General features: G+C 37.1%; 1 protein-coding gene across 2 annotated transcripts in view; it reads left to right on the forward strand.

Annotated features, from left to right (window-relative positions):
* Positions 1-25313, forward strand: part of WDR70 (WD repeat domain 70) — a 307909-nt gene that overhangs the window by 89088 nt on the left and 193508 nt on the right. For both annotated transcript variants that reach the window (XM_068535256.1, XM_068535255.1), the window contains exon 8: positions 14699-14852. In XM_068535256.1, the coding sequence (XP_068391357.1) occupies positions 14699-14852 (154 nt within the window). The remainder of the gene's footprint in view (positions 1-14698; positions 14853-25313) is intronic.

Below are 25313 nucleotides of genomic sequence, written 5' to 3' on the forward strand. Positions count from 1 at the left end.
TGGCATTATCTTACAAATTATAAACACAGATAGATACTCTGACCAGTAACCCACTTTAAGGAACTTCTCTGACACATGTATCCACACATGGAAATGACCAAGGAACAAAGTTTATTTATTGCAGCATTGTATACAATAGCAACAGATATGCTTTCTTGAATTTTATTTTTAGCAGTGAAACAAGGACAGTCTGAATATGTCTTCTTTTTCCTTAAAAAAAAAAAAATTTCACAGCTATGTTCCTCATCTTTTTATGTTCTACAACAGAGATTAGCAAACTATGACCAGAGGGCCAAATCTAGTCCCTGGCCTGTTTTTGTTTTTGTTTTTAAAATTTAATTTAATTTTTATTTTATATTGGATTATAGTTGATCTTGGCCTGTTTTTTTTTTTATGGCATTTGAACTAAAAATTTTACAATGTTAAAGGATTGTAAAACAAAATACAGCAAAGAAGAATATGTGACAAAGATTATATATAGCCTGCAAACCTTAACATATTTCCTATCTGGCCCTTTACAAAGGGAAAGTTTGCTGACCCCTAGTCTAGAATCTCTTCCTTGTTATTTTACTCTCCTTGCCTGGTGACAAAGGCTGTGAATAGATTTCTTCTTGTATCTCCTCACTTCCTTAAAGATAATACCTTGTAGCTAGTGGAAGGAGCCTATGGTCTGAGGGAGTTTCAAGGGGCCTGCTTCTGGGAGTAATCCTTGCAAGGGAGTTTCCTCTTTATGTGATGCATATTCTGTTTTCCGGGAAGCTATTTTGTTAGGGTTCTGACTAGTTAGTGTATCTTTGTTTTGTTGACCCCTGTGTCATCTCTTAAACATCCTTTTTAGCTGCCAGCTGCCTAATGTGATAACTGTTTTCATAAGGGCAGCCTTTCTACTTTGAGAATGTGCTGCCCTAGGAATTCTTGGTTTGTGGGATATTTTCACATGAGGCTGTTGTACCCTTTTTTGGGAGGTATTTTTCTAATCACTCTAGTTTTTTTCTTATAGAAATTTCTGGGTAGTTTTTCCTTTCAGTTCTTTCAGTTTCTAATTCTGATACTTATCCCTATTGTTATGTTTTTCCAGGTTATTTCTTTTGATATTTGGACTAGGGAAATCTAATGCGTAACTCGCATTTTTTGTAGAAGTCTTCTATTATATTTCCTGTTTTTAAGTTCTTAAGGACCCTGTCTTTACATTCTTTTTGCACTGTCTTCAGGATCTCCCCTACATTGACTGACTACATTTTAACATTCTTGGGTGATCTTTCACAAGTCCTTAATTTCTAAAGTCTTATGTTTATATTCTTCTCCTAAACTTTGAAGGACTTTATAGTTGTCATCATCTTTCTGTCTGACTTCACAACATGAAGGTTTCATTGCAGTTAGTTCATTGTCCCCACTTCCTTCCTTCCCCAGTACTTGGTCCTTCTCTCCATCCTTACCTGTACTCCGTACAAGTATTCCCCCTGCCTCTCCAGTTTCTTCCAGATCCCTCCTTCAGAATTCAACTCAAGCATCTTCCTTGCTTAAATCTCAGAGTACTGAAGCAGTCTGTTTTCCCCCACTATTCATGCTAAATCCACTTAATACCTTCCTGATGCATTTTGACTAAAACTCAAATGCTTTGCTATGATTTGTAAAGTCCTATGTGATCTGGCCCCTGCCCGTTTCTTCTCTTTTCTTAGTATGCTCTAGCAAAACGGCTGAGGGATTTTACACAGTACTTTTCTCCTGCTTAGAATGCTCTTCCCTGTCCCTTGCTACCTGCTCCTGCCTCACAAACATGGTTAGCTTATTTTTATGCTTAGGTTACCACCGAAATACTGCCTTTCTAGAGAGGCTCTCCAAACTAGGGCTCTCCCCTTATTTGCTCCCTCAACACCTTTTATTCATTGTTAAATGCTGAGCTCCTGTTGTTCTGCTGTTAGAATTAAGACTTGAATTATTCCTAACTCAACATTATCGTAAAGGAAGCTATTGGGAATAATCAGAACAAGGACTTAGTTTTTGCTAATCATCCTTATTGGTTGGCTGTTCTTGATCATATTTCTCTAATCCTCAGAAGATATGAAAATGCACAGTTTAGATATTTAGGTTCATTGTCTTTTAGCATGGAACTTGTCTGTGAGATCATATAAAGTCATGAAGCTGATAATCTGCACTTGAGTGATAGAGTAATTTTATCACATTAATAAACAAAAATATACATTTTAATGGAAGGGAAGAGTTATTTGGCTTTAGTAAAATATGTAGTCCTGGATAGAAATTTTCTGTGGCTTTAGTTCTGTTTGACAGATACATTATTTTGTAAAGTTATTACTAGCTTCCAAACCTTTAGTATGTGAGTAGGTATAAAAAATCAGAAAAGGTGTAAGAATATTTCTCTTGAGTATTTTGGTTAGTAATAATTAAAACACATGCTAAACTTATACTAACTTAAATTGTAATGAATTTGAAATATTCAATGTATTCAATTCAAATGTATTTATTACAGTTAGCTATCAAGATTTTATACCCCTCAAATAATCTTAAACAGCCCTTGGACATAAAGAAGTAGTAATAATAGCAACTACGTATTTCACATACTGTGCTAGCTGCACATAGATCTGTATTGTTTTTAGTCTTCACCCCAATCCTATAAGTATTATTTCTCTGGGTTTTTCAGTGGAGGAAACCAGGACTCAGCAAAGGTATAAAGCTGGTACATGAACTCTGTCTCAGGAGCATCTCTGCATAGTGCTACCATCTAGTTCCATCTACTCATTTGGAAAAAAATGGGGAGACTGAGTCTAGTGAAGCCAAAGGGCTTGCTCGTCGTCACATAGCTAGTTAGCGGCAGAGTGAGGGCTTGGATCCCTGGCCTCCTGACTCACATTCCGGTGCGCTTTTCACTGTATCAGGACACCTTGGCTCCTGAGCCCCAAGTGACAGCCCCAAACAGCTGTGTTTATCTGTCTTGCATGTCCCAGCTTGTTTTGCTAGCAGAGCAAAAACTACTTAAAAGGATCCTCAATCTTCACCTTCCCACTCACCTCCACTTACACACATATACTCCCACTTGCCCCATGAATAACTTCACAGAAAGAATTGTGCAATGTCACTAAGCCTTCCTCTGGTGTCAGAGTTACTCCCTAAGAGAACATTCACTTCCTCATGACTCCAGTTTACTGTCAGATTGGCTTTCGCTCTCTTCTCTTTGATCGGAATCTTAGTTGTTTAGGCAGGAATTTGGGGAGCAGATGTTATACCCCTTGAACAAGCCCTTTAATTCTCCTTAGTACTGTGTCTAATGACTCTTAATCCTGTCCTTTTAACTCTGTGGCTAGCAGAATTAAGAGCAAAGTGGGACAGGAATGGTGAGCTTGATGCTGAACATTTCATTTTAATGTTGGCAAAGAGAGCACGTGAAATGAGACAGAGGGTAAACGTTAGGCTTTCCTGTAAAGCTAAAAAGCAAGATGAATATTAGTGTGGGATTGCTGAGATTTTGTATTTCCCTGCAAATGTAAATAGAGCAATTTGGTAGAGCAAAGAGCCAGAGAAATGGAGCCATTGAACTGTTGCTACTACCCAGTCTTCTTAAATTTTGCTGTGTTTTGTAAGATTTTCATTTCCCTTTGGAAATGAAAATGGTTTGCCAAAAAAAAAAAAAAGTTATTGCTTAAACTATTTGATCTTCCATGGTTATTGAAGAAAATTAAGACTTCCCCAAAATGGGAGTACTGTTAGCAAAGATACACCCTGTGAACTAATTGGTGCATTCTGTTCTTACTTTACAGACTTTGGTCTAGCAGTCTGAACTGACTATCAAAGATCTGATCTGTTTGTTCATATAGTTAAAAAATTGCACTAAACGGCCTATAATTTTTTCAGTTCCTAATTAATCGCTTGAGATATGGTATATCAGAGGCTGATGAGGAGAGCGAAATCACACAGTAATTTGAATAGGGAAAGCTTATTATAAAGAGTTACTACCTGTAACAGGGGATTGGCGTAATGAGGGATTGCTCCTAAAAAATAAAGTGAACTCTAAAGAATATAGGAATAGCAGATAAGAAGAGTAGCCTTACTCCTAGCATATAGATAGAATATTTAAGGAAGAGGCTTCCAGGATTGGGATCCAGACCTTATTTGCGAGGGCAAGACTGTGGCTCACTAAATGATAAAGAAGCTTCTGTGGTGCTGTGACAGGAGAACTTGCCAGAAACTTTTTTCACCAGTTCACTCTGGTACAAAACTGTCTGAGGGAGGTGCTGGGGAATCTACTGGGTGCTGCTGGCTACTGATTGCTGTACACACTTCAGGAGCCTGGTAGTGGAGAATCCGCACAAACTGTAGGAGTTGGACACTGGAGAAGCCACGTGTGGTGCAGGAACCTACCAAGAGGAGCACACAAGACCCAGGGAGGAATACCCCTTTCTCTTGCAGTGTCCCTCCAGCACTCTCTAACTTAACATCATGCCAGACTTAACATCATGCCACGTGGCCCAGGGAAAATATTTAAAGGACCCAAATCTATTTTTGCAGAGCAGGCAGTGAAGGGTGAATTTGGAAATGAGAGGCAGTAGATGGACAACTGACACATTTGATCAAACAAATAATTTTATATTTTATTATTATTGATGCCTCCTATGGACTTAATTTAAATTTGGGACCCTGGTCAGAATCTTGCCCAGGACCTCATTCCTTTCCAGTGTTTCAGAAAGGATGTCATGGGTCCAGAGAGACTTTTCTTTTTTAGGAAGGAAGGATCCTGGGCAGTAGCCCCACCTTTGCTTCCGTAGGTCCCTTTTTCATGAGCGTCTCGTTTGGGAGCTTCAGTTTCTCATCTATCTTGACACTTTGATTTTGGGCATTGTGGTGAAATTCCTCACATTTTCACACATTCTAACCTCAGAGCTCACTCAGATCTTTGTTTGAATTATCTTTGCCATTGGAAACAGTACTCTGAATTCGTACATTAAGAATGGCCTTTTCCAGAATAAATATTTCAAAAACTATCAGCTAGAATTTCAGCATTTTAGGAGAAACAGTCACTGTAAATTTTGAGCAGCAGTTTCTAGTTAGTGGTGGCTCTGCGTAAAGGCAGTTTCATTGGTAAGTATCCGATTTGGATCTGATAACCAACCAGGAAGAATAACTCTACCGAGGCCTAGTTAGACATACATAAATTTTAGCTTTTTGTATATATTCTATTTTTAGAAGACAAAATTATCATGAGTTAATAGTTTTTTTATGAAATACCAATTTATTTCTCAGCCTTAAAATTATAGACTTACAAGGTAAATTGGACTAAATGGCCTAACATTTTGTTAAAATTGTTTTATATTGTTGAAGTTAATTTTATTTTGAGTTTGGCCTGTTAGGATAAATTAAGGAATTTAATTAATTTTGTAAAAAGATTTTTATTTATTTAGGCTGAGCCGGGTCTTAATTACAGCATGTGAGATCTTCGTTGCAGCATGTGGGATCTTTTAGTTGCAGCATGCAGACTTCTTAGTTGCGGCATGCATGCAGCATCTAGTTCCTTGACCAGGGATCGAACCCGGGCCCCCTACATTGGGAGTGTGGAGTCCTACCCGCTGGACCACCAGGGAAGTCCCTTTAATTAATTTTTTGACAGCAGAATTACATTCATAAAGGACGCTATAGCTGAAGACAGCTTTAAAAAAAAGATGATCATTTTTATTTTTGATAGAGAAACTTTATGTTTTGGGCTTTGATTATTAAGTTGGTTCTCTACCAGAGTTTTTTTTTAGTTAAAGTATAGTTGATTTACAATATTAGTTTTAGTTGTATAACATAGTGATTCAATACTTTTATAGATTATACACCATTTAAAGTTGTTATAAAATATTGGCTATTTTTCCTATGCTGTACAATATATCCTTGTATCTTATTTATTTTATACATAGTAGTTTGTCCCTCTTAATCCCCTACCCCCATCTTGCCCCTTTCCCCATCCCTCCTCCCACTGGTAACCATTAGTTTGTTCTTTATATCTGTTAGTCTGTTTCTGTTTTGTTATGTTTGTTTGTTTTATTTTTAGATTCCACATGCAAGTGATAACATATAGTATTTGTCTTTCTCTGTCTGACTTATTTCACTAAGCATAATACCCTCTTGGTCCATTCATGTTGTTGCAAATGGCAAAATTTTATTCTTTTTTTATGGCTGAATAATATTCCATTGTGTGTCTGTGTGTATATGTATATATATTACAGAATTCTTTGAGTTTGTGTATTAATATCTATTTAAGGTGTTTAATTATTTGCTTTCCATTCATATTTGTTTAGGATTTCTTTTTTAAGATAATGACACCTGTGATAGCATACCTTTAAGATTGCTCTGATGTGAGATACTTTGCCATGTGTGAAAAATGTTAGAGACTATTTTTTAGCATGGTAATAAAATTTTTACCTGAGGAGTTTACTTCAGTAGTCATTTCTAAATTTGTGACTGAAAGTCACATTTAGGGAGCTGCACAGAGGCTTTTTTAATATTGGTAGGTATTATTGTCCAAGTGGACTTTTATAGATTTCATTAGGTTTTCTTTCGTTTTGTTTTTAAAGAACATTTTACATAGCTTAGTATTTCATTTTTCATCCATTTTATGAGGCAATGTGAATCTTCTGTTGTTCCAAACTTGATACTGTTTTATATTTATTTCATATGTAAACAGGTGCACTGTTCAGTTCATTAGCCACTAGCCACATGTGGCTATTTAAATTTAAATTAAATAAAATTAAAAATTAAGTTCCTTAGTTGCACTAGTGATATTTCAAGTGCTTGATAGACACTTGTGGTTAGTGGCTACCATAATGGACAGCATAGATATAGAATATTTCCATCATTACAGAAAGTTCTCTTGAACAGTCCTGGTCTTATAGGATGTGAGATGGTGACAGACTCACATGTAGTCATCTCTCTGTATCTGTGGGTTTCTAATCTGTGGATTCAGCCAACCGCGGATGGAATCCATGGATGTGGAACCTGCGGGTACAGAGGGCTGACTTACTATGCCGTTTTATATAGGTGACTTGACCATCTGCAGATTTTGGTATGTGGGTTGGTAGTCGTGGAACCGATCACCCTTGGATACTGACAGACGCGACTATATTGAAATTGTTGATGTGATAGCTTTCGTCCTCACAGAGGGTAGATTTTTTCATTTCACCATCCCAGTGATAATTTTCTTGGCTCTTTGAGAATTTTATAATTTACTCTTATTGGTTAAAATAATATATAATTTATTTTGCCCTAACACTTATATCTGTATATTTTTCAAACCCTATGTCGTGGAGGTAACTACTGTTAACATTGTGGTATTTATCCTTCTAGTCTTTTTTACTCATATATGTAAATATTTTTATTTTACAAAACTAGTACCATTCTGTACATACTGTTTTATAACCTACTTTTTAATGTTTATACATATCACAAACAGATATAGTTGGAATTATTCTAAAATTTATATCCATTTGACAAGCATTTATAGAACACTTCCTGTGTGCCAGGTATTGTTTTAGGTTTTGGGCATAGAACACTACATAAATATAGTCCTGTCCTCATGGAGCTTTTGTTCTAGTGAGGGAAGGCCAACTATAAACAAAACATATATAATAACAGATGGTGTTAAGTGCTATGGGGAAATAACAAACAGCTCCATGCTTAGAAACATTTATATACCTTTTTAATTTGTACTTCTGAGGATTTCCTTTAATAACATGTGACTGTCTGACATGTGGCCATAGCTGTGGTGGGTTCAGGATGTATCCCCAAAGCATCTTGCCTATAGACTGGCCTCAAGCCTATAAAGTAGTCTCATGGGCTTGTTCCGCCTAACTGTGGTCCCCTACACTGTCTGGTAATTGGCCATATTTTTAAATGTTTACATAGGACATTTGCATTTATTTTGTGAAGTGTCTATTCCCTTTGCACGCTTTTTAGTGGGTTGTTGGTCATTTTTTTTTTAAATTATTGTACTTTAGGAGTTCTTTACATATATTAGATAGGAATCCTTTGTCAGATACATGTTATGAATATTTTCTCCCAGTCTTTGACTTGGCCCATTCATATTCTTACTAATGTCTTTTAATAAGGTTTATGAAATACTTGAATTATTTTTCCTACTATATTCTGTAATTATAGAAAATCACATGAATCGACTGGATGTTAAACCCGTACTGCCTTCCTTAAATAACTCTTACTTGATTGTGATGTATTTACATATTGCTGGATTGAATTTGCTAGTATTTTGTTTAGAACTTTTTTTTGTATCTGTGTTCATAAGAGATATTGGCTATTGTATAGCACAGGGAACTATATTCAATATCCTGTGACAAACCATAATGGAAAAGAATATGAAAAAGAATATATGTATGTATAGCTGAGTCACTTTGCTGTACAGAAGAAATTAACACAACATTGTAAATCAACTATACTTCAATAAAATCTAAAAAAAAGGGACATTTTATAATGATAAAATGTGCAGTCCACCAAGATTTTTTTTTTATGTCAAGTGATGCTTTATTCCAAAGCAACAAAATGCATGTACCTAAAACATATATAAAAACATAAAAATATATTTTTTAAAAAGCAGCCTTTTCTCTGCTTACCCTCAGATTTATGTCAGAACACAGCTTACAATTGTTTTTTTTTTTTTTACACATCTTTCACAAAAATGTAGCCTTTTCCCTGCTACGAAGTTTTTAAACTCACAATATACTTTTCTATCTCAAAGACTTTTTAAAAATCCTTTTCCTTCTTTAGGGAAAGCTATATCATGAGAAAACAGCTCAGCAGAATCCCTGCAAATAATGCAGAGGTAAAATACACATTACTTTCTTCCAGCCAAAAGGACTAACAGGGGAAAATGAACATTTTCAAAAGCACTTTGGAACCTTATTCCAGCTACCTCTGTGCTCAGCTCTTTTTTTCCAAGAAGATGTTTTAAATGTACTTGCACCTAATGATATACCTCCAAATATATAAAGCAAAAACCAACAAAACTAAAGGAAGAAACAGGCAAATCCACAGTCATACTGGGAGTGTGACTTTCCCAGTAACTGATATTGCAAAAAAAAAAAAAAAAAAAAAAAAATCAGTACGGAAATAGAAGATTTGAACAACATAATTAATAAATGACTAATTTACATATGTTGTTCCAAAATACATTCAGGCATATAAATAATGCTTTTAAAATTGACATATACTGGTCTGTAAATCAAGTCTCAATAAATGCCCAAAGTCTAAATGTTCTCTAATCCTAGTGGAATTACGTGAGAAAGCAATTCTAAAAAATAATTTGAAAACCACCAAATGTTTGAAAATTAAGCAATAATTAAGTAAATAATCCCTAGGTCAAAGAAGAAAACACAAGAGAAATTAGAAAGTATTTTTAATTGGGTGATGATGAAAAGACAATGGATTAGAACTTGTGACATGCAGCCGAAGCCATATTTAGAAGAAAATTTACACACTTAAATGCATATATTACCAAAAAAACATTTTAATGATCTAAACATCCATTTCAAAAAGCTAGAAAAAATAATAAATTATATCCAAAGATCTCCAGAGAACAGAAAAAGTAGGAATGATTTCCAATTTTTTTCATGAGAACAGAAATACCTTGATACCAAAACCTGATAAGAAACTTTTGTTTATCCATTCTATATATGGTAGTTTGCCTTCGCTAATCTCAAACTCCCATTCCTTCCCTCCCCTACTCCACTTCCCCCTTGGCAACCACAAGTCTGTTCTCTATGTCTGTGAGTCTGTTTTTGTTTCATAGATACGTTGATTTGTGTTGTATTTTAGATTCCACATGTAAGTGATATCATATGGGATTTGTCTTTGACTTACTTCACTTAGTATGATAATCTCTAGGTCCATCCATGTTGCTGCAAATGGCATTATGAAATGTCCTTTTTACCTTCATTAACGTTCTTTGCTTTAAAGTCTACTCTGCCTGATATTAGTAAGATATACCAGCTTTCTTTTAGTCGGTATTTGTGAATTATGTTTTTACATCCTTTTGCTTTCACACTTTCCTCTCTGTATGATGTGTCTCTTTTAAGTGAAAGCTTATTTTTTAATCATTCTTACAAACTTTGCCTTTTAATTGTAATACTTAATTTAATTATATTTAATGTTATTGCTGATAAGTTTGAGCCTAAGTCATCCATCTCATTCATTGTTTTCTGTTTGTCCAGCCTGTTTGATTTCCCATTTACTGTCCTTTCCTTTGAATTAAATTTTTAAATTATTTATTTATTTATTTATTTATTTATGGCTGCATTGGACCTTTGTTGCTGCGCGGGGGCTTTCTTTAATTGCGTTCGTTGAGTGGGCTTCTTATTGTGGTGGCTTCTCTTGTTGCAGAGCGCAGGCTCTAGGCGTGCAAGCTTCAGTAGTTGTGGCATGTGGGCTCAGTAGTTGTGGCACGTGGGCTTCAGTAGTTGTGGCTCGCAGGCTGTAGAGCACAGACTCAGTAGTTGGGGCGCACAGGCTTAGTTGCTCCGCGGCATGTGGGATCTTCCTGGACCAGGGCTCGAATCCGTGTCCCCTGCATTGGCAGGTGGACTCCCAACCACTGCACCACCAGGGAAGTCCCTGCATTAATTTTTTAATACTATATATTCTCCTCTCAGTTGGCTTGTTAGTGTCTTTTACTGTTCCTTTAGTGGTTACCCTAAAGATTACATCATATATTCTAATAATAGACTGAAATTTTATTAAAAATTAGTACTTTTACCCCTTCCCAGTCAATACAAAGACTTTAGAACATTTACTATATGTAACTACATTTATCCTCTCCTACACTTTTGCAGTTCTTTTCATGTATTTCAATTTTATATATGGGTATGTGTGTATGTATACATTTTAAGTCCCATCAGATATATTATTGTTGTTTTATGAAGTCAGTAGTCATTGAGATTTACTTATATATCCTCCCTTTCTGTTATTTTTCATACCATTACTGTGTCTGTATGCTTTTATCTGGGATCATTTTCTTTCTGCCTGAGGGCTCTTTCCGTTAGTATAGTCAGCTGTTGACAAACTCTTTTGGCTTCTATTTTTCGGGAAATTATTTTGTCTTTATTTTTAGTGATCCTATAATTCCATATAGGCAGTTATTTTTATTCAGAACTTTGAAGATATCATTGCATTGTCCTCTGGCTTTTGTTGCTTCTTTGCAAAAGTCTTCCGTTTTATTTTTACCCTTTTGAAGGTATTTTTTTTCCCCACTCTGGCTGTTTTAAACGTTTTACTTTTGTCTTTAATTTTTCAGCAGTTTTACTACGATATGCCTGGGTGTGGTTTTCTACTATCCTACTGGTGTTTATAATACTTACTGAATCTCTGGTTTAGTGTCTTTTATCATTTTTCCAATTTTAACAGTCACCTCTTCACATTTTGCTTCTCACTCCTTCCATTCTGCAATTCCTGTATGAGACCTTTTTACCATATCTTATGTGTATCTTATGTTTTTTTCTGCATTTTCCATTTTTTCTCGCCATGCTTCAATCTAAAAGTGATCTTTTAACTGTTAATTCTCTGCTATTAAACCCATCTATTAGTTCTAAATTTCAGTTATGTATTTTTCATTCTAGAATTTCTTCATATTTCTTTTTTATGATTTTCAGTTCTACATATAAGATTTCTACTTTGTCACTTAATTTCTTAATTATGGTTATACAAAATTCTATGGCTCATGAGTTCAATATCTGGTTCTCCCAATTTCTGTGAACCTGGATAAGAATTTCTTTCCTTTCACTAACCTCTAACTGAAATTTAGCATTTCCTTTAATTATGAAAGTAGGCAACAAAGTCACAGGTGTACCTGCAAATTTCAGATGCTTTCATATCACATTACCATTGTTACAGGTATATTGAAAGATATATTGTATATGATCATCACTGCTTTGAAATTACAGAAGTTATCAGACCTGCCTCTAGGCCTAGTTACTTGATACATTAGTGTAGAAACTCCATATTATGTCACAAATTTAAAAATATATATATTTTTATAGTTATTTCTTTATGAATGATTTCCATGGTATGTCTGGTGTGTGTTTTTTAATGTGTTTAAAAACATGCTAAAAAGGGCTCCATAGACTTCAGACTATAAAATAGTCCAGGCCAAAAAAGTGGTTCTGTACAGAATAAGTCAGATTGTGTCATTTCTCAGCTCAAAATGCTCTAGTGGGTTTCCTCTCATTTCTTCTAGAGAGAGTAAAACCAAGGTCCTTTTGGTGCCTTACCTGGCCCTCCATGATCTGCACCACCCCACTGGCTGCATTCTGACCTTATCTCCAACTCCTGTTCTTTTTGCTCATTCTACAGCCACATTGGGAACATACCAAGTATTCTCTTGCTGCAGGTCCTTTCTAGTAACTGTTCCCTCTTCTTGGAATACTCTTCCTGAAAATATCTCCCTAACCTACTACCTCAGTTACCTGATAAACTATTCAGTCACTTACTTCCTGACCACTCCACTTAAAATATTTATTCCTGCCCCCTTGGTACCTACTATCTGCCTTCTCCATTCTGTTTTTCCCTGTACACTTATCACAGTCTTTCATATTATGTATTTTACATATTTATTAGCTTAGTATTGATTTTAGGAGGGGGTCTTACCATAGGCCTCTGTTACTGGCGGGCTGGACCTTCAGCAATAGTTAGGTCAACTTTGGAGAGTTGTTGTCATTCCCATGCATAACTTTCATCCCTGCTAGCACCACTGTTTCATGTATGAGCCTATTGCATTAAGAGTGGAGTGGACGATGACAAAAGCTAGCTAATGTCAACTGAACTGGCCAACTAACTTTGTCTGCATGGTTGTTCATTGCCTCTTTTAAGGTTGATGCTCTCTGGGGTTAACATGTGATACAAAGAGCTTCATTTTTGGTGTCCACTTTCATATGTCCGTCTATGTGGATCTTCCCCACATCTCCTTTTCTCAGTCTCCTGATCTTTTCTAGGTTTTATCTCTCATCTCCTGGAGAGAGTGTTTCTCACCAATGTAGTTTAGACATTTTGCTCACCTGATATAGTTAACATTCTGTCATGGAGATCATGGACCAGCATGAATTTCTTTGGATTGTCCAGGTGATCCAGGTCCCTTGGGACTATTTTAAGACAAAGGACTAGAAAATTAACATAGCCCTGGTTCAAGCATGTAAATGTATGCTGCTGTTGATTTACATATGAATGTCAACTGCTTTTGGTCTTCCTTCCTAATAGAAGTAGAAACACCTGCTTTACGGGATCAGTGACTGCATAGCACTTACCTGACAGAGAGCAATAACCCTGTCTTTATATGCTGCTAAATGGGCCCTCCGGCTTTCAGTCTGTAGTCTTTAATTAGTGATTAATCATCCTCAGCCTTTCATTGTCTTTCTTTTTTGCGCTGACTGCCCCTAGCAATAGCTACCCAGTTCCATAGTCCTTTCAATTACTTCTTTTCCTGTACCTCTCAAATGCCTGAAGTATTTCACCAGCCAGTGTCTTCCCTTTGACCAACAGTTTTAGCAGTTGCATTTGCACTGCTGCAGCTTATCAGGGACTATGTACCACCAGAGATGGGGTCCTCATTGCTAACCAGTCAGTGACTGACACCACTGGAGTGGACTTCTTAGGTCTACTTTTGCTACCAAGTCTCTCAGGTTAGGTTGCCGCAAAACATTTTGAAGCTTCAGGATTTGCATGTAGGAGGTTTGTTGAGGAGTGCTTCTGGGATCAACCCCTAGGAGAGAAGGTGCAGGGAAGCAGCATTAGGAAGATGGAGGAACTGAATTGCCAGGTAGTTGCAACAGCAGCCTCAGCTGATTCCCACAGGGAGATCTGAAGCTGGAGTAACCCTTCTGAGATATTCCCGATTGAAACAGAGGGCTGGACCATTTTACTGCACATTGACCAGTCATTGACTGTGGGATGCTTTGGGATGGTAACATAGCCTTGGATGAGGGAGTTCTCTGCAACTCAGGGAAATTCCTGAGGGTTTAGTTGTAAGCCACCAGCAGGCCAAATCCTGGAAGCTTGGGGGAATGAGTACTTCAGTCCTGAAAGGATCCATCTGGGTGGCACACCATTGCATTCACTACAGCCACAATGGCAAGATCACTTTCAGTGGGGTGGTGAGGGTGGAAAGGATACTACAGTGCTAGAGAAATAAGGAAGGAGATGAAAACTTGTTTAGATAGCTTAGCTGTGAAGGGGAGGAGAGAGAGGGAGAGTAGGCAGAAGTTACTGAGGAGACTGGAAAGGGGTGGGATCCAGAATATAGGTAGTAGATATGCCTGGGGCAGGAAGAGGTTCACTTTCACCGTTGTAATCAAACGGAAGAAGCAAGAGGCGTTCAGAAGCAGATACATTTATAACAGTAATCAGAGGATGTTGAGGCAGTTCTTATATGTTTCTTCTGGGAAAGAGCAGGAAGAATCAACAGCTACAGAGGGGGAGTTGTTTGGGTTGAAGATTTAAGGCGAGTAGAGAAGATTTTAATAGGTTGCTGTGGAGAGTGGGAGGAGAGCTTAACAGGGCAGGCACTGGTGTTGAGGGCCCATTTGAGGTTGATGTTCCTGATTTTGTAGAATTAACAATTTGTGGAGTTCTGTGACTTTTTTTCTGACAGTGCTTAATAAGTGAAAGTATAAACATGCTCAGTGTCTTACCAGACTGTCTTTTTTTTTTTTCATAGCCATCAGATCAAGTCATTACAGTACAGTAACACAGGAGACATGATTCTTGTTGTATCTGGAAGCTCTCAGGCCAAAGTGATTGACAGAGATGGTTTTGAAGTAATGGAGTGTATAAAAGGAGACCAGTATATTGTAGATATGGCCAACACCAAGGTAAGTATGACACAGAATATTTTAGTGAATTTAATTAATTCAGTACACATTTACTAACAACTTGTTGGTGCTGCCATAATTTACCCCAAAAGTTAATGCCTTTTTAAAAATAATTTATTATTTCTTGCAATTTTGTGCATTGACCAGGAAGTTCTTCTGCTTCGTAGTGTCAGCTGGGGCACTAGGATAGTTGTAAAGTCCAAAATGGCCTCACTCTGATGGTTTACAGCTGGTGCTCTCACCAGTGGCATTTCTTTCTCTCTTCCTCTTTCCCCTGCCCGTTCTGTTTCTCTCTCTCTCTCATACACACACACACACACACACACACACACACACACACACACACACACACACACACACACACACACACACACACACACACACACACACACACACACACACACACACACACGCGCGTTCTCTCCCTCCAACCCTGCCCCCTTTCTCCTTCCACGTGTCTAGTTTGGGCTTTCTCACAGTGTGGTAGACACTTAGTGTGGTTTGACTTGCTGCTTGGTGACTAGGTTCCATGAAGGATGAACATGGGAACTTCAGATTCCTTAAGGTATGGTGTTGAGTCTTAACACAGCATCATAGGACCAGCCCAAATTCGGGGAGAGAGGAGATAGACTTCACCCTTTGGTGGGTGAATGGCAAGATCACATTGTAAAGTATCATGTGGGTTGGGAGATATGAATGCAGCCATCTTTTGAAATACAGTCTACCACAAACCTACTATGTACTAGGCTTTAGTCCAAGAATGAAAGAGGGTCTCATCAATCTTTTTATGTAAAGGCTTTTAGTGGTATAATGATATTTTAAAATTAATGCATATTAAATATCAATTAACTATAGTCCCAATAATGCTATGAAACTTAATGGCTTATTTATAATTGCTAACATATATATGGGTTGGCTGCTCTTGCCTGGGCTTGGCTCCAAGCTGCAGGTAGAGTGTAGGTTTGTTCCATGTGACTCTGTTCCTCCTTGTACCAACAGACTACCTGAGGGCATGTTTTTCTTATGGTGATGGCAGAAATACAAGAAGGAAACTCCAACTCTGAAAGCATATTTCAAACCATTGCTCATATCATGCCCACGAACATTCCACTGACCAAAGCAAGTCACATGACCATGAGTAACATCTGGTCTGTAGTGAGAGGAACTGCAGTACCACATGTCAGAAGTTGTGGATACAGGGAGGGGTGATGGATTGGGAACAATAATGCAATTTCTAATTTAGTGACCACACTGTGCAGCACTTGGTGCATTCTGGATTTTAAAAGGTTTTTATTATGCATTATATCAAGTCTACCACTGTATGAGTGGAAATTAAGACTTTATGTAGTTTTTATATGTCATAATACTTCTCTAAGTAAATCTCTCCTATACATAAATACACACGATTTAAAGATATGTTAAAGTGTCAGGGCATATGGTTGATGTAGAATTTTGAGCCTTCATTTGAATTCTGATTTTCACTCTTTCTTCCCCTCCTATCTAGTACCTTCTTCTAGTACCTTTGGGTTGTGCCTAAGTCAACATCTTACATGAGATTTGATTGTCTAAGAAAATACACTCGATCCTCATTATTTGTGGTTTCTGTATTTGCAAGCTCACCTACTTGCTAGAACTTTTTTGTGACCCCAGAATCAATACTCACAGCACTTTTCATGGTAATTTCCAGACACGCGTCTGGCACAGAGTGGCAAAAAAGCATTTGAGCAAGGCGATGCTCCACCTTCTCGTTTCAGTTCTCATGCTGTAATCAAGTGTCCTTTTGGGTCCATTTAGTGCTACATGTTTCTTATTTTTGTGCTTTTTGTTGGTGATCTTGCTGTTTAAAATGGCCCCCAGGGCTGAATTGCTGTAGTCCTGTCAAGTGTTACCTAAGTTCAAGAAAGTCTTTGATGTGCCTTATAGAGAAAATACATGTGTTAGATAAGCTTCATTCAGGGAAGAGTTATAGTGCTGTTGGCTATGAGTTCATTGTTAATGACTCAACTATATATGTTCAATAAAAGATGTCCTTAAACACAAAGATGCATAAAACAAAGTTATGTATTGATTGGTTGACAAAAATGTGACCAGAGACTTGCAGTAATCTAATCCTGTATTTGATAATTCAGTGTTTGCAGAACTTTGTAGACCATAACTGCTGCGAGTAATGAGAATTGACTGTAATCTATTTTAGGTGCTGTAGTTGAGCTATTGGAATAAATTAATACAGTGTGTTTCAAACTGCCCTCTGCTGAAGCCTAGTGAAATGCCTCTTAATCCTAATGAGATCACAGTCTCATGCCTTTCCTTTTGTTTATTGACTGTTTATTGAGTGTCCAGTGTGTGTTAGACGATTCAAACAGCATTCAAATATAATTTAAACATAATGCTATATGCAATTATATTGTAGTGGTGGTTTGAATAGTGTTTTTTTCCCCCCACGTATTCCACTAGAGTTTCTCTCCCCTCATCTTAAAATCATTGCCCTGAGGATTCCACCAAAGATGTTGTTTTGAGGGTGATGGTGATAAGGAAATAAAGCAGATAGGGCTCCAGATCAATCTCCCTATCTTAAACTCAAATAGTTCTGTTTTTATCTGTTTTATTTGAAGATTTTGGGAATCTAAAACTTTATTTAAACAATGGGTTTGTGGAAATGAAAGCTTTAAAAACTCTTACTTAACTTATTCTTTTTTAGTTTATGGTTACCATAGACAATTTTGCTTAAATAATATGAGGAAGAGAAGTTTTTGCCAGTTTCTAAGCTCTTAATGATTTCAGCCGCTCAGGGCTTCTTACATTATAAAAAGACTAAGACTTTGTGGATTTAGGTTTTAGCCAAGAAAGTTTCAAGAAGAAAGAAATCTGGTTGGTTCTGTATCTGGCTGTTTCTGCAGTTTCAGAAATATATATATATTTATTTCAGAAATATATATATATATTTATATAAATACATATATATTACATATAGTAAGATTATTGGGAAAGTAGGACGAGGGTGGATAAACAAATCTATGTAGAAATGTAGGAAATTAAAGTATTAAGTTAATTACCAATATGCAAAAAACAACCATATATTGTAACTAAATATTATAACTCTCCCAATCTTGTCTAATATTATCTCTACTTTGATTTCAAAATCATGGTTAATATTTACGCTCTCCATTTTCCAGAAGCAAATATAATTAACTATTTGTTTAGGAAACATTACTTGTAACTTTATTGTAGTCTTTGGCTTGAGTGATGGGTTTTAGAAATGCAAGAATTATTATTTGAAAGAAGCAGATTTCATGGGATACTTTTTCTTAACTTCTAAGCTTCTTTTCTGATTCCAAGAGTAATTATTAACTTGTGGCTTTACTGGAAAGTTCAACAAGTAGGACATTAAAGGAAACTATTAAATATATCTAATCTATTATGATAAAATATTATGTACTTCAAACATAAACAGGCCTTTCTAATTATATTATTAAATTGTTATATCGTTAGATTTTTATCTCTAATCTTTGTGTCTCTGTGTGTATGTGTATATTTCTTTTTAATGTGTACCTATAGTGGTACAGAATTTTTTTTTCTGTTACATACTGCAACACAATGCATTACAGGGAGAGTATTTACATTTATACCTTTTAAAAATAGTTTATTGGGTTTCTAACAGTAATTCTTATTGACTATTAAAAATTTGGAAAATAAAGAAAGAAAAAATACTCATAATTCTACTACCCAAATATAATCACTATTAAGATGTCAATTTCTGTATTTTTTCCTTTATGCGTCTGAAAAACATTTTTTCTGATCACACCAGAACCTTTACATCAGTTATTGTTTGGAGGCACATTTTACATGTTCTGCAGTCTTGGGATTGTATGCCAGTGCCTCAGGGCCTGTAGTGGGGTGGAATGAGAGGCCTTAGAGTGTGAGTGAGGGGCAGCAGGCCTCCTCCTTCAGCCAGAGAAGTTCCAATGTTGTCTGTTTTATGTGTTGGAGTTCTCTATAAGTTATCCTTTGAAAATCAGGTTCTGCTATGTCTTTAAAATATGAAGGTCACTGATCTGGGGTTCATGGGATTTATTGGTTATATTATCTGGGAAAATGGGGCATTACTTCTTCAGGTTTAAGTCATTAGGAAAGTAGGACAAGGATAAACAGGAATCAGCCCTTAAACCGTTCAAAAGCATGCTTTAAAAACTGTAGTTACATTGTCATCTAAAACTTATTTATTCTAAACGAGAATGTTAGTACATTACTTCCAATCAGAGAGTGTTTTTCTTTTTTTTCTGTTCTTTTTTTTTTGACCGCGCCTTGCGGCATGTGGGATCTTAGTTCTCCACCAAGGATCAAACCTGCGCCCCCTGCAGTGGAAGTGCGGAGTCTTAACCACTGGACCGCCAGGGAAGTCCCAGAGAGTGTTTTTCTCTATTACTTTAAACTCCTAGACACATCCTTTGCCTTCAGCCTTTTTCTTTTTCAACACTAAAACAGTTCTGTGCCATTTATTTCATAATTACTTGGCTAAAGTGGGAGGGGACAGGCTCAGGGGACACCAGAATTCTTGAATATTTTAGTGGGCCATCTCTCTGTGAGTGTACTTTAATTATGGAGATTAGAAGCTTTATAAAGAATTCTGGGAAAAAGGTATTTTCAAATGCTGTATTTATATTTGAATAGTACATGTAGTTATTCTGATATCCAGCCACTCCAGAAAATTGCCCTTATTATTTGGAGATGAAGTATTTTAGGCATGTCCTTTTAATGGTAAATATTGTTTCGAGGAGTAAAATATTGTAAACTGTGAATTCTAGGTATATTTTTATTTCCTTAAGCATTTGTAACTGATGGTTTTAACTGCAAATATAAACTCTAAAAAATGCAATGATTTAAAGTACATTGTGTTTCTTTGCAATTTCTGAATATTTCCAGAGCTTTTTATCTAATAGAAACTCCATAACACTGGTTTATATCCTTTTGACATATCCCCATCATTTGGGGGGTACTTTCTTACATTCTGGCACAAGAAAAGTTCCTGGCTCACCTTGTACTTTTCTGTTCTGATTTCTCTAGCATTCCATGGCTCTTTTGAATAGGGAATTCTGTTTACAAATCAGCATCTGGGCACTGGATATGTTCATTGCTGCTGAGGTGTTAATGCTTCTAGACTCTTTCAGAAGACAGAGCTGGGGCTGGGAGGATAAACCAACCAACCAAAAAATAAAATATATTAAAAAATCATGAGTTCACCCTGATATATCCAATGCTAATCCAACTTCCTAGCCTTTCCCCATTCCATATTTGTATTTCACTTCTCCAGTGAGAAACTTGGCCTCCAACATCACCAGTATATTTTCTCATTTCTTCAATGGTATAGTCCATAGAAAGTAATTTCAAAATTGCTACACACACAGTCCTTGTAGGAAGAATTCTAAGAAGGCACCCAAGGTTCCCTGCCCCTCCCCTTGAGTGTGGATGTGACCAATGACTATGATGAGATACTTCTGTGATGAGGTTATATTGTCTGGCACAGTTGTCTTTAAGAAAGGAAGATTATCTTCAGTGCATCCTGCCTAATCAGATGAGCCCTTAAAAGGGATTGGGCTCTTCCTGGCAAAAAAGGATTTTAAAATTCGAGGGATTTGACTCAAGGGGGATTCTCTGTTCAAGGCTTTGAAGATGCAGGCAGAACCTGAGTGATGAAGTTGGATGCATAGCTATAGCCAAGGAGATTTCCAAGCAAAATGTTGAAAGTACTGCCTGGTTTCTTCTTGCTACTTATAATAAAATATGAGAGAAAAAAGGTAAACTGAGAGAAGTCTTGTCAAAAAGGAACGAGTACTAGATGATTTAGTTAATTTTGAACCTATCCAGATGGCAAAGAATGTTAAAATGAAGAAATTGCTTCTGAAAGTGTGGCATAGAGGAAGAAGCCCAGGGTGTGGCTATATAACCTTTTGCTAAAACCTCAGAAAGATCAAAAGGTCAGAATACTCAGTCACGCTAAAGACTCTTTCAAGAAATGAAGCATGTGCCTCACAGATTTTCTCAAACAAACTAGGTGACCTCTAGGAAGCTTAAGGAGGTTATTTCTTAGCCATTTCAGCAAGGGCTATGGATAAAGAAGGGATTTTTTTCCCCCCTATTCTTTTTTTTTAAATTTTTATTGGAGTATAGTTGACTTACAGTGTGTTAGTTTCAGGTGTACAGCAAAGTGAATCAGTTGCACATATACAATATCCACTCTTTTTTAGATTCTTTTCCCATATAGGCCATTACAGAGTATTGAGTAGAGTTCCCTGTGTTATATAGTAGGTCCTTATTAGTTATCTATTTTATATATGGTAGTGTGTATATGTCAAGAAGAGATTGTTTTTGCAGAGATTTTGGGGCATGGCTTTGTCTAATTCAGATTCAACAAGAGAAAGGTTTTCATTTGCTGGCTTTGAAGGTGAAGGAATCCATGTGGCAAGGACACAGCCTCTAGATGCTGAGAGCAGCCCCCAGCTGACAGATGCAATGAAGTAGGCATCTTAGTCCTGCACCCACAGGAAGTTGGATTCTGCCAGCAACCTGAATGAACTTGGAAACAAATGCTTCCCCAGAGCCTCCAGAAGGAAGCCCTACCGACATCCTGATTTTAGTCTATGAGACCCTGAGCAGAAAATTCAGACTTCTGGATTGTGACTGGACTTCTGACCCCCAAAACTGTTAGCTAATACATTGGAGTTGTTTTAAGCCCCCAAGTTTGTGGTAATTTGTTACACAGCAGTAGAAAACTAACACAGTTCTGCAAATACCAAACATACTAAGTAATTATGAAAGTCCCCAAGGAAGTGGTAGTGATAGAGATCAAACATAAGAGCAGGAATTAGCTTTGAGTGGGAGGAGGGAATTTATTTACACTGGGAATGGAGGGATAAGGATGGGCTCATGTGCAGGTACGTTTATAGGTGGTGAGCCTTAGGCAGTTGAAGGTATCACCATGTAGTCACAGGGTCATTTCCTAGTTTTGTGTTAGGAGATGTTGGGATGAGGCCTTATGTAGGACAGTGAAGGCTTAGAATAGCTATTGATGGCGTGAGAGAAAAATTGCTGGAAGAATTGTGGGAGCATTAATGGCCACCAAATCTAAATTTGTAGATAGTCATTCGGCATATTCGTATGATATCCCTGAGTCTATTCATGAGTCCGAGGTGTTTGAATGGAGTACAATGATGAGGAGGAGGGAGTTTTTCCATAATAAAAGTTGTTCATTATAAGTACAGCAAAAGGACACTCAGGTTTACGCTGAGTGATTGGTTGAAATTTAGGATGTTGAAAAGAAAGTTCTTGATTTCAGAAAAGGAACCATCTGTGGGCAGAGTTAGCCATAGTTGGGGCTGCTGAAATATCTTAGAAGAGGTCATTGGAGTTGAGTAGATCAAAGAAGAATGAATCGATCTCTTTGATATCTTCAAATGGATTTTAAAATTGCTCAGGAATTAGAAAGATTTGGACTTCAGAGTCCTTGATTCCTAGAAGTAAATGACTAAGAGTGTGATGGATTAAAACAGGGGTCAGCAGGCTGTAGCCTGTGGTCCAAATCTAGCCTGCAACCTGTTTTTTGTGAATAAAAGTTTTACTGAAACACAGCCATGCCCATTCATTTACTGTTGTCTGTGACTGCTTTGTGCTTAAAGTGGTAGAATTTGGGTAGTTGCCTCAAAGACCATGTGGCCAGAAAGCCTAAAATAGTTACTGTGTAGTCCATTGGAGAAGAAGTTTGCCACCTCTGCAAATCAAGCTATGAACGTTTTCTCCAGCAAAATATACAGACACAAAATCTTGCTGGCAACTTCAGGAAGTTTGGTGATTCCTGAAAGCCCATGAATAGACTTTGGTTAAGAAGAACTTTTGGGTTAAAGCTCAAGGTATATTCCCTGATGCATTTCATCTCTTCATACGAGTTGCTTCTGTTAGTTAGCTCACCATGCCAAAGACATGGGTACTTTCATTTTTGTGGGTCACAGAGCCTCACTTCATTCAGTGACTACAAATGGTGCTGCGGTGAGGCAGCTATTTTACAGCTTTTGTCGTGAGGCTGCCACGGGGGTATGGACTGACAAGTATTGATCAGCACACCTCTGTGTGTGTGTGTGTGTGTGTGCACGCGTGTGTGTTAGAGGAAACCAATAGTCGTCATGGTTTGATAACGTCCTCTCTGTATGCAAAGTTTAGCATATTATGAGAAACAAATAGATGTTTCATTCTTTCTACTAGGCTCTTTCCAGTTAAGGCTGTTAAATAAAGGAAAAAAAATTTTTTTTTCCAGGGGTGCCTGCCTATGTTTAGTTAAAGGGGAAAGAGAGAAAACCTAGTTTATTTGATGAAAAAGTGTTTTAGTCACTGACTCTTCTTGAATAGGTGTCACTTTAAAAATTTTTCCACTAATGTTAGCTGTGGTACTGAATCTGTTTAGTTCCATTTAAGAATCCTTAGCTGAACTTCATTTTTTGTTATGACTAGTTTTCGTCACTGTTTTAACACAAGGGTACTTAACATTCCCATTGCCTTTGTCATACTCTTGTCTTTACAAACAAGAAACAACATTCATAGTCTTTTAGATTTCTTCAGTTTAACTTACTATTTGTGTTCATATTCTGTGTATTCAACAACTAAGGTGACCACATTTTATAATAGTGTTCTATGTAATAGGGATCATCTTCTTTTGGTCCTCTTAGAACTATCCTTTATATTTCAAGATGCTATTTCAACTCTAATCAACAAATATCAGTAGAAGACCTGTTTTCTGGAGCCTGCCTTGAAGACCTGTACGGGCTGGGTCAGTTGTGGGGTGGTTGTTATGGCAAAGCATAGGAAGTGGGATTCTAAGAACTGGACTGAGCAGCACCCATTGCGCTGAGGATGGGTGAATCCCTGAGTCTGGGAGTGGGAGCGGAAGATGGTAAACTAGGAACTGACTGGGAGGTAAGCAGGCTCCACATTAGATTAAGAGGCCAGGCGGAGATGTCAGTGGAGGTGGAGCTGAGCTAAGCAGAGCGGGAGAATGAAGGTGTGGAGTAGTGTGCAAGATTGAGGAAGCCAAGGCAGTTTAGGATCTAAGTCCTTGAAGGTAGGGCATGTCTTGGGGTTATTGGGGTGTTCTGTTGCAAATCATGAGCTGTTTTCCCAGAGGCAGATATTTAATGGGGTGAAACTAGATCAGGTACCTATTTACTACTTGGTATTAGAAATTCTTTTTTTTTCTTAAATAAGCAAAGACTGGCAAATTTCTATTTTGGAAAGAGATTAATGGGATCCCTGACAGTCCTATGATTTGACCCTATGAGCCAGTTTAATTACTGTCTTTTAGTACCTTTGGTGCACAGAATTGAGGGGAACCTAACTCACTTATCTGTTCATGGCGCCCACCCATCATGCCATTCATATCTGGTGGTCAGTTCTCATAATACTGTAACTCTCAGCAGTGTTTGACACAGTTGATTATTCTCTCCTTCTTGAAATGTCTTCTTTACTTCCCCCTTTCCCTCTCATTGCACATCTGTTCCATTGGCAAAACATGTTTTACCTACAAAGCTTTATGAATAAAGCTGCTATTAACATTGACATGTAGATAATTTTGAAATTGGAAAGTGTGAATCCTTCAACTTTGTTCCTTCTTTTCATGATTATTTTTAAAAATTAATTTATTTATTTTTGGCTGCATTAGGTCTTCATTGCTGCGTGCAGGCTTTCTCTAGTTGTGGCAAGTGGGGGGCTACTCTTCATTGCGGTGCACGGGCTTCTCATTTCAGTGGCTTCTCTTGCTGCGGAGCACAGGCTCTAGGCACACGGGCTTCAGTAGTTGTGGCACACAGGCTCAGTAGTTGTGGCTCGCAGGCTCTAGAGCACAGGCTCAGTAGTTGTGGCACACGGGCTTAGTTGCTTTGTGCCATGTGGGATGTTCCCGGACCAGGGCTCGAACCCGTGTCCCCTGCGTTGGCAGGAGGATTCTTAACCACTGTGCCACCAGGAAGGTCCTCATGATTATTCTTAAATTAATATTTCTTGAAATAATAAAATAATAAGAATAAAATAATAATAAGTATTCTTGAAATAATAAAATGATTCTGAAATTTTTTGTTATTCTTTTAATTTCCATGTGAATTAGTTCTCTTAGTTTTCTTTCATCTTAGAATGTCTTTATTTCACCTTCACTTCTGAAGTACATTTTCTGTACATTTAACTTGACAGTATTTTTCTCTCAGTACTTTAAAAGTGTTGTTCCACTGTCTTCTGGCTTTCATTAGTTTGTTTTTTGTTTTTAGTTCATTTTGTTTGGCATTCACTGAGGTTCTTAGATCTGTAAGTTTACATTTTTCACCACTTTGGGGAAATTTTTAGCCATTATTTCTTCAAAAATTTTTTGCACCTGTCTCTCCTCTTTCTGAATCTTATATAACATGAATACTAAATCTTTTGATATTGTCT

The sequence above is a fragment of the Eschrichtius robustus genome, chromosome 2, assembly GCF_028021215.1.
Source record: "Eschrichtius robustus isolate mEscRob2 chromosome 2, mEscRob2.pri, whole genome shotgun sequence".
NCBI classification, from domain to species: Eukaryota; Metazoa; Chordata; class Mammalia; order Artiodactyla; family Eschrichtiidae; genus Eschrichtius; species Eschrichtius robustus.